Source organism: Magallana gigas, chromosome 4, assembly GCF_963853765.1.
Source record: "Magallana gigas chromosome 4, xbMagGiga1.1, whole genome shotgun sequence".
Classification (NCBI taxonomy): Eukaryota; Metazoa; Mollusca; class Bivalvia; order Ostreida; family Ostreidae; genus Magallana; species Magallana gigas.
The window spans coordinates 15,517,476-15,528,975 of record NC_088856.1 but is presented as its reverse complement, the minus strand read 5'-3'; the positions used below and the strand labels follow the sequence as shown (position 1 = coordinate 15,528,975).

Genomic DNA, 11,500 nt, shown 5'->3' with positions numbered 1-11,500 from the left:
GAGAATTTGTCTGATCTACTTATTGTATATTTAGTCCTGACTATAACATATCTAATTATACTTGTACAGGAATTATATGTGTGTAGTTTAGAACATTTGAAATTGTATAAAAATTTGTCCGCTTTATTCTGTATAGGTAGTTATGACAACATCATTCTTGTACAAGGAATATTTATGTGCAGTTAGATCATTAAAATGAGTTGAGAATTTGTCTCTAGATTATTTACATGGTCATGACCTCATCATACTTCTATAAGGAAGTATATGTGTGTAGTTGAGAACATTGAAATGAGTTTAGAATTTGTCTGCTTTAACTTTTGTATACATAGTCATGGCATCATCATACTAGTGCATGGTTTATGCAATTTTCCTGAACTTGCCAGGAGAATTAATTTTAATGTATCAGAGTTTCTTCTAGTCACGTCATGAACATATCACAATGGTCTAAACCTCCAAGGGTTGTGTGATATGCTAATGTTTTTATATGTCCATGAGTGAAATTCAATTGTTATATTTTTTATTCATTGCAGCATATTGTTTTATCTAGTCATGAACAACATGATAAGGTATTATACCTTTATCAAGTTGTTAGATATTCATTTGAGTTTATCATGTGGTTGCGCATATTGTCAATTTTTTGTGTTAAGCAAATAGCTTTAATTTCCTTTATCACATGTTTTTTGTAGAATTACCTTTTCCTTGGGTGGCGCTGCATGCGTCATGCAAGCATTTACCATGCCTTGTGGCCCTTTTTTTAATTAACGCCACTCTCTTGTTGCAAAAAATGTTATATTCTTTAAGTAATAATGACTGGGATAAGCACTAATTGCAATTTAACATTTCTAGGCTTAAATCCTTAATTTATCATAAGACCTTATCCCAGTTATTACATTAGCTAATATGATATTTGTGATTCTACATTTAATGTGCTTTAGTTATAACTTTGTCATTTATTTGATCAATAAATGACACAATCACTCATTGGGTAGTCAAGTTTTTTCTTCTGGAATTCAAGCAACAAGAACAAGCTGGGGAAAAGACATTCAACATTGTACTGCTTTTAGAATTCTCAATATGAAAAAGGTTTGAATATAAAGAATATTTATGAGATATGAACTTTACCTATTAAGAAATTAAGGATATCAAAATTGCAAATGATGTTTTAAATAAACATTTGCCACCATCATGTTTGCTGTGTTTTAATGATATTGAATTGCACTTCCGCATTGTTGTGCACATCCGGGAATGATACCATTGTACCCTAGACCAATTTTTTCACTAAAATACTTCCTGATGAATAATTTAACTGTATGAAATTTATAATAAGCCTTATTCAAAGGGATTTTTCTACATCCCATTATTAAATGTTTCACATTACATTGTTTCCGGTTGATAAAGAGGACATTGTTTTACTTGCTTACAGATAACAGTTTCTAGTATAAAAATGAAATTGTATAGTCAGTTTGTACCCTGCACTATATAGTTAAAGCACTGTTTTCTACGAAAGCCGAGAAGGATCATTCGAGATTCGAGATTCGAAATACGAGATTCGAAATACGAGATTCGAGATTCGAAATTCGAGATTCAATATCTAAATTAACCAATCAAATCAAGGATCTGAAAATATGTATCCTAGCGACATCAAACTGTTCTAAATAAAAATAATACGTATATGCTCTTATATACAAATAAATGCTATTTTCACTTCTCCCTACCTAACTAAATAATTATTTGTATTCATTTTTACACAGAATATCTAAGTAGACTAGTAATAATGCAGTGTGCTTCGCGGATCTAAGTGATTTTGTTTGCCCTGGTTCATTTCCACCTGATGCGTTTGAACCCTAAGGTATTTCACCACCAGTAATAGTTTAAAACCCGGGTTTATTCACCCCTTTTGTGTAAAAATGCGGTTATGGTAGAGAACTTCATAAGCGTAGATAATTTTTTCTGTAGGGGGTCCTAGGCCAATTCTAAAAAATTTTACTATGTAAATTTAATAAGCTCCAATTTTCCCGAGGAGGGGGTCCAGATCCCCTGACCCCCTCCTTTCTAGATCCCCGCATGAAGATTAGTACATGTATCTAAATAATCTAAATATAAATAATCTGTCCTGTTTCACTAATAAATATAAGCATTACTTATCGTTTTTATGTATGCATACAGTGATACACTAGTACTATGATTATGAACAAATCATTGAGATATTATCACATCATACGGAATTATCAATAAATACAATTTTTTTTCCTTTTCCTCAGTAAACAACCTATTATGAGTCTTACTTTTGGAATTGTTTTCAATATAGAAGGATACCTACTCTCTACAGTTAAAGGTAGGGATGATAGGGTGCCAATTTGTTCACATTGCCGATTTCTTGTGCAGAGAACAGTAAAACCTTTTATTTGATTGTGCATGAATATTTCAAAATTAATTGTTGTACATATATTTTGTTATAATTCATTCATTGATATATCAACAAGAAAGAATAAAAGCATATGTTTCACAGCCAAGTTAAGTTTCTCTGTAGTTTCCTACCCCCCTACCCCCCACCGCACCAAAATTGACAATAATTACATATAAGTCATACAAATGTTTACTTTTTTGTAAGTAAATCTCTATAAAGATGCAAATAAGCACTGCAAACAAAGATGTGTGTATTTAATATACTACTACATTACACTTAGCCAGATAAAATGTAATCAGGATGAAGCTACAGGGGTGAGTGTTGCAAATTTACCAATTTGTCGCCATACACACAGAACACCAAATAAAGAAACTGTGAGTGGTGTGTGGAATGCATAAAAGATGGCGACAAATTATCTCAAATAATCAGTGCAAAAACCCACAAATAGGCTGTTATTTGTTACATATCCTGCAAAAACATTGATAAAAAATGTTATCGTCCCATAACATAGCCGATTAAGTTAAGGTGTACATATGGTCAACGTACATGTAATTCTAATATACAAGAAGGCGGACGTATCAGGCGGGGATCCAGAAAATTAAATTTCAAAAATGATCGGTTGAATTACATGTACATTAAATGCTTGAAAAATTGTTTTAATCTATCGTACGGGTCAAATTAAAATGCGTGATAGAAGCTATGTACAGTGTAATTGGAAAATTTCATTTTATATCAATATGTAGTATTACCTATTATAACAAATGAGAGTATAGCACAACTGCCACAAGCAATACATGTCCTTTACCGGCACCACCTCCCTCCCCTTAAAAAAATGAAACAATTGCCGTTTTATTTGCTAGAATGTGTGTGGTTCAAGATTTTTCTAAAGGACATACTCGATTAGAATTGAAAAAGAGTCGTACGTTTAAAACTAATTTTGTCAAATTTTTTAGATTCATTTGGTTATATTTTGGTCCATTTGGGTAAATATATGCACCAGCGCAGCTCTAATTTATATAAATCAGGCCATAAGTTCAAAATATTTTCAAAAATTAATAGCTTTAAATCCAGTGGTTGAAAGAAAAGGAAAGCAAGTCGAACTCGATGAGTGCTAATACCTGTGTTGAATGAATGGTACAGTAGGATATGCGCAAAAAAGTCCCGTCTACTCTTTCCTACCATATAATTATTGGATTATTAAATCCGATTATAAAGAGTCAAATTAAAATTCAAGTACGGATATGTACCTGTTTATCAAAAGTAAAAACTACTCATAATTTATCTACAGTGCATCGTTATGGAGCTACTATACACAGAAAGTTTTATATTAATTTGCCGAGCCAAATAAAAAAAACCTGGAAAACGAAGAGAAAACAAAGTGGGGACAGAATAACTGACAAATTAATTAGGACTATATAGCCCCCCCCCCTCTTGAAATGTATATACTGAAAACAGATTATTGGCGTACAACATCCGCACACAATTTAAAGAAAATTTCATGTTTTTTTTTATCATTTTCGCTAGCTAATGTAAGACATCACAAATACCCCAAACCCCCTCACGGAAAAAGGAAATGCTAGGTGATGAGAGAGAGAGAGAGAGAGAGAGAGAGAGAGAGAGAGAGAGAGAGAGAGAGAGTCGATGTAAATCACAGGTGCGCTAACACCGTTAAAATTAAAGCTTGCTAGTTGGTCTGCCCTACCCTAGCTACCTCCTCTCTTTTCTCGTTTTAGAGGCTTAAGGTGCCTCACTACACCGTGAAATTGTTTCTCAAATCAGCAGAAAATTACTTGATTATGACAGAAAGCATGATGGATAAAAAGTATATATGTCAAATTGGCGAAAAAATGTACAATTTTAGATAAAAAATGATGTTTTCAAAAATTTCATTCAGTAAACATAAACAAAAGCCCCAGATGGATTCGAACTCATGACCTGCGGTTCACAAGTCTTGATACTTTAACCACTGAGCTATGACAATATACATCTGAATCGATTGATACAAACAGTTTAACAAAACATTTCAATCGCCATCTTGTGATGTAGTGTCTTTAAAAGTATAAGTCTAGGTGTAGTGAAGTACCTTAATTATTGTCTATATATGCTTGTAACAAATCAAATCATTTTCAAATTCTAAATTAAACTGAATTTGACACTTCAAAACTCTCTCTGTGTCTGTCTGTCTGTCTGTCTGTGTCTCTCTCTCTCTCTCTCTCTCTCTCTCTCATATCGACAATGGCATTGCCATACCCTACAATACACTATTCTTATCTGGATTTTTGTCTTTGAGGTTGTAAATCATTATATCTTCTATGGTTTAAAACTTTATCATAACCTATATTTTGACATGTCGATTATTTCATTGAGTTTCGTTTCATAGCTAAAACATTTAGATTAAACAGATCTTTCTTCGCGAGCCGATTTTTACACAGTTGGGGCGAATACACTTCGGGTTAAAATTGTTCGGGGGGAAATACATACAGGGCAAACAAAACCACTTAGATTCGCAAAGCCAACAGTGTTATTTCTAATTTAATTGTTTATACTGTGTGGGGTTAATTCATCAATGTTAATTTAACCATTTTATAACCACTATATATAAGAGCTATTAAGACATTTATTTGTAGGAAAGAGCATGTACGAATGATCTTTATTTAGAACAGTTTGATGTTGCTATGATACAGGTTTCAGATCCATGATTTGATTGGTTAATTTAGATATTGAATCTCGAATTTCGAATCTCGTATTTCGAATCTCGTATTTCGAATCTCGAATGATCCTTCTCGGCTTTCGTAGTTTTCGCTTAATTCTCTAGAATATCTCTGTTTGACAAATTTTCTTTATTAGATATATTTTATTGCACCAACTTAATTGCTATTTGGTAATAGATCCATTTCCACATCGGAAACGATTGTGAAGGGGAAGTCTCTGAATTGCACAAAAAGTTAAAGAGTAGAATGAATAAAGAGTTCGACGGAAAGTAATATTTCACGGAATTAACTTTACTAATAACAAAGCTATTCTTATAGATAAACATGTTTTTAAGAGATGTCATGTAATGATCTTTCAAACAATTCTTAGGAATACTTATTTCTTTCAGTCGTTCTTTTGTAATGATAAGAACTTACAAAGAGTTTTAGAACAGGATAAAAACTCTAACCCTGTCAACTGTAAATTCTTTTAACGTATTCTTATTTTTTTTTCTTTTTTGTAAATATGAATCAATGATTTTTGTTGAAATATATTTGCTCACGGAAATGTTTAAGATATTCAGAGTACCTTATTTACAATTGTTGTGACAGTCAAAGTGAAAACTGAAAAAAAAATAGAACTCTATGTAAAAAGACGTGAAAATATAATGAATGAAAATATGAGTTTATGAATTGGAAATGGCAAATGACGACAAATTCAATCTTTTATCATTAGATTTCCTGAAGAAAGATGCATTTAAAATAAACAGACACCAAAATTCTAGTGAAAAAAACCAGATTATTATTAATTGATATAAGGAAAAATAGATAAGCATCAAATATTCTCAGTTGTAAAGTTTATCTCTTTGATTGAAAAATTCTTTATTTATTTTAATTCTGAAAACGGATAATAAATAAATTATGCAATTTCTGGGGTGTTTTTTTCAAAAGAGTTTGTCATTTTTAGGTTATTTTAAGATGCCGTAGAAAGTAGCCCTGCATCAAATATCTAGTCTACTATGTAAAAAGTATGGATTCCATATGGATTCCATTTGATCTCGTAGAAATTTGTCAAATGTTTTAAATATCATAATCAATTTACCCGACTCAAACATTCCAATTAGAACTAATATTTTTCTTTCAACATTTATTTATCATTTTATTAGGAAATTAAAGTCTTAGGATTGAGGACGGTGAACCGGAATAAATAATAATTAAGTCTCAGACTATAATAAAACGATCATGAAAGAAGGAAACAAACTTAAAGGGATTAAAAGAGGCAATATTCATTTATTAAATAAGGATTTGGAGGAGGGTGTTAAAGACAATCCAATCCAGGATAGGAGCACTATCGTCCCTGATCCCCGCGTGTGCGTGCCCAGGTTAAATTCTAGTTAATAAAATGAATTGGCTTTTACAATAAACCGTTATTTATAAATGTAATTTCTTTTAGTTTGATTTATTGTATGATTGTCAAAGTATTTTTGATTTAATGTCAATCCAATCTAGGTACAACAAAATGGCGGGAAAGTTTAACAAATACTTCTTTCGTGTTTTAGCTAGGAAATAAAACTCTTTGTGGGTTTTTTTTATGTTTCTCTTTATTGTTTTTTGCTTTGATAAGTGATTATAAAATCAGTAATTTTTGTTTTTCAAGAGCTTTATTATGATAAAGGTGAGTGTATAATTTTCCCTTTGTCAAAATAACTTATGTCCAGCTCATTGAAAAGAAATAATGAGGAGACTAGCATTCAAAACTCAATTAAAATTCCATTAATATATTTGGTCATCTATATATTGAACTGTCCTTTATGTGATTTTATAGGAAAATTACAACAATTGTTCAGATATTTGTCAATGATGGAAAGTGTTTGGTCATAAAGTAACAAAAATATTTATTGTTGTGTGAACCTTTTATATCTTGTATTGTTCAATTTGATGAGCTGAATAACAGAAAATTTGATCTCATATTTTATATTGTAGACACACTCTTTTCCTAAAATTTTCGTTTATCTTTACGCATCGTACCATGCAGTGCAATTCACAGAATACACTGAATGAAAGGATTTCATTTTGAGAAACTTTTCTCATAGACGTACTTCAAAGCACTTCAAAAACAGGAAGTCGCGTTGTGTATAAAACGCGTTTTATCAACTGTAATAGAAATGTAAAATTGGAGTATTGGGAACAAAAAGTACTTTACATGTGGTTGAATAGCAGGTTTGTCATATCACAATGTTCCTGGACAAGATCCATTTAGGTAAGTATTTTAATAAATACTTATTCACTGTCGAGGTAGTTTTCACGAAAATTGCTTATTTCCTGATTCATACATGTAACAAGGTCCGGTTTTATGTAAAGGAATAATTTGTGATATGGTGCTTATTTTAGTAAAAAATAACGTGTATGCAAAATATAAATAAATCAGTCATATTTAATCACAGTACAGCTCCATGGCCTTAAATTCATACGTATGAAATTCTTCATGTGTAATTTTACTGTCATTTGTGATGATCGACTGCTTAATCTAATACTTCGCATTAAATACATTAATATTGATTGCTCAAAAAATATCAACAAAAAAGTAATAAAATTTATATAGTTCATCTCTTCATAGTTCTGATGTAAGTCGATAGTTTCATAAGAGTGAAAAAATGTTCCTTATTTATAGCATTATATCTCATCTTCGTGAACTCTGTGCTGGTAACATACTGTCAGTCGACAACCTTTTCAAGGTGAGCTATCAAATTAATCAATCTTAATTCATATCATATATATTTTGCAAAATATGAATAAAGTATGTTTTAACATTCTAACTTTTTCAGTGAAATGTGTCTGAAAAAAGCCCTGACTATTCACAGATCTTTAAAAGCCAAAAACTGTCCTCTTCGATATTTAGAAGCCAAAACAGGTACGTTAAGCTAGATAATTTTGGTATCGATGAAATCCGTTCAACTTAAGTTGATTAAATATATTGCTACATGTATTTTAGAGCTGGTACCAATCATATATGAGCTATATTTGGAACATTTATTTAAATATCATTTCAATTTTATTCATAGAACACCAAGGAAGAAAACAGCAACAACAAATTCTAATGAAATTTAATACATATATATATATATATATATATATATATATATATATATATATATATATATATATATATATATATATATAATATCTTTTTTTTTTTAGAACGAGAGCGATGTTCTATTTCATGCAACGGAACCTATACTATAAAAGAACCGGACCCGCATAGAAAATGTGTTGGAATTAATATCAAATTCAAACTTGAAGAAACATTGATAACATACATAAAAGTTTTTCCTTGTGAAATACTAAATTGTTCACTAGAAGTTGTAGAGTTTGATTGTACGTTTAACAGGAGTCATACTGAACTTACAGATGGAGAAAAAAGATCATGCATTGGTAATTTCCTATGTTTTGCATTTTATGATACAAGGCATGAAATTGTTATACTATAATGATTGAATATTTCAACATTTACAGATCCAGGTACCAGTGTGGTGATAATTCTAAGTTGTTTAGTTGGTGGAAGCTTAATTGGAATCAGCGTCTTTGTTCTCGTTAAGCGTTTAAGGACATATAAACGCAAGTAAGTATACATAGTTACTTTTATAACACATTACGTTCTTTTTTTTAATCAAAAAAATTCATTAAAGCATATTCAAAAATTTTTGTGGAATTAGAATAAAAAAAAACCCAATCTTTAAAGATTAACCAATAATTTTGGTTTAATATCAAAATTTGATTTGATCTGATTGCTTGATTGGTAGATTACAACCTCCTCCAGTTTTTTATCAGCCGAATTACGGGGATAGTGGTGACTTACAAGGGGAGAGAACTGTAACGATTGGAAGTCCATTGGAGACAGAGTATGCGGACATTGAGGAGACAATCAGGGTATCACATTTTTAAAACAAAAATTCACAAGTAAACAAATACTAGATGTTAAAGGGATAACAGGATTCACATCGGTCTGAATACCTCTTTAAAAAGATGACAAATATTTTCGTTATAGTTTAAAGAACTATATATGATATGGGTCTAAAATGACACCCTAAAATAAATCTCATCATTTTTAGGTATTTCTTTGGGTTTTCGTTTGTACACATATATATGTAAAGTTATTTAATAATTTCTTTTTTATCCAATTGCCCACAATTTAGAAATATAACATCATAAAGTGAACCCTTTCCCGACACCATAAACTGCCAGAGAGTGCAAACAATTTAATTATATAGGTAAAAAATATATATGTTATATCAGCTCTTCTAAAATATACCATAACAATTTAATGTATCTGAAACACCTTAAAAAAATAGCAAATTATGGGGACTGAATATGACCGATATCAAATATAGTTTTATATTGAAGAGATAAGAAAACCTACATTTTAATAATGTTCGTTTGATTTTTGTGCAGTTTAGCCTTGTATCATTTAGACTTGTGTATTTTGTGTTCCGTTGACAGTAAAGACTTGACATTTAGACACAACAACCACTGATGTTTAGACTTTATGCCTATTAAATTCAAGGTCATATTAAAATTCAGAGGTCAAATATAATGATGTCTTTTCAGATTTTATCAATTTTCACACTTTAACCTCAAATAAACTAAAATTCAAATTTTCATTATTTCGATATATTTTAACTGCAAGGTCATGACAATCATGCTGCTAACTTTGAACTGCTCAATGTTGTTTTAAAGACCGTTAAGTGTTGCAAATTTCTATCTAAAAGGTGATTTACAAGTGCTAATTTTACATTATATTTCATCAGAAATTACCTTAAGTTACCAGCTAGAATTTAGTTTAGCGTCTGTAAGTAACAAAATTTTCTCCTGTACAAACAGAAGTACAAATATTTGTAGCATCTTAAAAAGTAACTTATTTGTATAACAAATTCTAGCAAAGACTATTTCATTTTACACTATATTGAAGGACAATTCAAATGGTAGGTTTGAGGCGATGTGTGCAAAAATTGTCAGGTCGGATTTTTTTTTCATTTTACATTTTTATAGATTTCATTCCAAATAACAATTATCTCTTTTGTACTACCTTAAATTCTAGATGGTAGCGAAGGCCATACAAGTTCCCTCATACAAAGAAGATAGCTCATCAGAAACAAGATCTAGGGAAAATATTTATCATCATTTAAGTTTAACTGAAGATTCAACAAAAACGGAGAACAGTGCCATACTTTCCAACGATTGTATACCAGATAACTTTGCAGACGATGTGATTTTAAGTAATAAAGGAAGTCCGTCATTTAAATCCGTTGTGATTTGTGCAGATAGTTCCTCTTCAAAATCTAATGGCAATTCCAAAGTGTCACCGACAGGAAGTTTGGGAAGTGACAAATATTACGCCCTGGAAAAGGAATATGTAATTTTCAATTCTAGTAACGGCAACAAATGAAGTGTTTATATAATCTTAATTCATTGGTCCTAAGAGGTTCAATGTAATTGCTTTTGAAAAGGATATTTGTCAGAAACATATGACATTGGAGCATTCATTAAATTATAAAAATTAAATCGTGCATTTAGTATCCATAATTTTTTTAACTCGATTAGAAATCTATTCAATAAATATTCAAAATTAGCAAAGTGTGATAATGCTGTTATGAATTCAGTAATAATCGATGCTAGTGCATATCTTTAAGCAGGTGATCATTAATTGTACTAAATTTACGTGCGTTTGTCAATTTCATTTTGCAGATTTAGTGTTTGTATATATAAACACGTATATTTTCTACAAATAGTATTATAATACAATAGTAAAATGATGGGACATTTTGATAATATCATCAAAAATTGAGTAATTTAAATACAGCACTTATTGTGAGTTCTTATAAACATGTACATGTTCTCTACCAGCCGTACTAAGCATTTTAGACTACTTCATTCATGGAATTAGATAAAGACCATTCAGGAAACCTCTCCATGGACATGACACAAAGTTCTCCAGAAACAGGATGTTGATAATACAATTTTCTCAATGTATATGTAAAGTAAAAATGTTGGGATATTTAGGCTTAAAGTCCGAACATTTTCACCCAGTGGAAATCTCATGTGAGGGCGGGCTTAATTTCCAGAGGTGTGAAAGCCTCAGGGGCTTGCAGTCTACCTTCGATCGTGAACGCTGCTAATCACTATACACAGGAAGCTAATTTATTTACGGGAAATAAATAATTAGTCATAATTGGTGTTAGTTTGAATATCTTAATGTTTTAAAGATCATACTTAAAGTGATTTTATACGGAGATGTTATGTGTTGTCCGAAGTGTCTCTAAGCACACGTTTTTAAAGCACAATTAAAAAAAATCTAGAAATTTACTCTGCTTTAAAAACATAACTCAGTACATCGTGTTTAGCACTT

General features: G+C 30.8%; 1 protein-coding gene across 1 annotated transcript; it reads left to right on the top strand.

The window, feature by feature from the left end:
• Positions 1 to 7,220: 7,220 nt before the first annotated feature.
• LOC105342943 (uncharacterized) lies at positions 7,221 to 10,903 on the top strand. The gene is made up of 7 exons (XM_011450077.4): positions 7,221 to 7,357; positions 7,769 to 7,832; positions 7,923 to 8,008; positions 8,296 to 8,529; positions 8,611 to 8,716; positions 8,898 to 9,024; positions 10,193 to 10,903. Exons 1-7 carry the CDS (start codon positions 7,333 to 7,335, stop codon positions 10,538 to 10,540), a joined length of 990 nt encoding a protein of 329 aa, XP_011448379.4. The 5' UTR covers positions 7,221 to 7,332; the 3' UTR covers positions 10,541 to 10,903.
• Positions 10,904 to 11,500: the final 597 nt, after the last annotated feature.

Coding starts and splice junctions, on each gene's coding strand:
- LOC105342943 (XM_011450077.4), top strand. CDS start 7,333: ATGTTCCTGGACAAGATCCATTTAG. Junction 8,530..8,610: donor AGAAAAAAGATCATGCATTG/GTAATTTCCTAT, acceptor CAACATTTACAG/ATCCAGGTACCAGTGTGGTG. Junction 8,717..8,897: donor TTAAGGACATATAAACGCAA/GTAAGTATACAT, acceptor CTTGATTGGTAG/ATTACAACCTCCTCCAGTTT.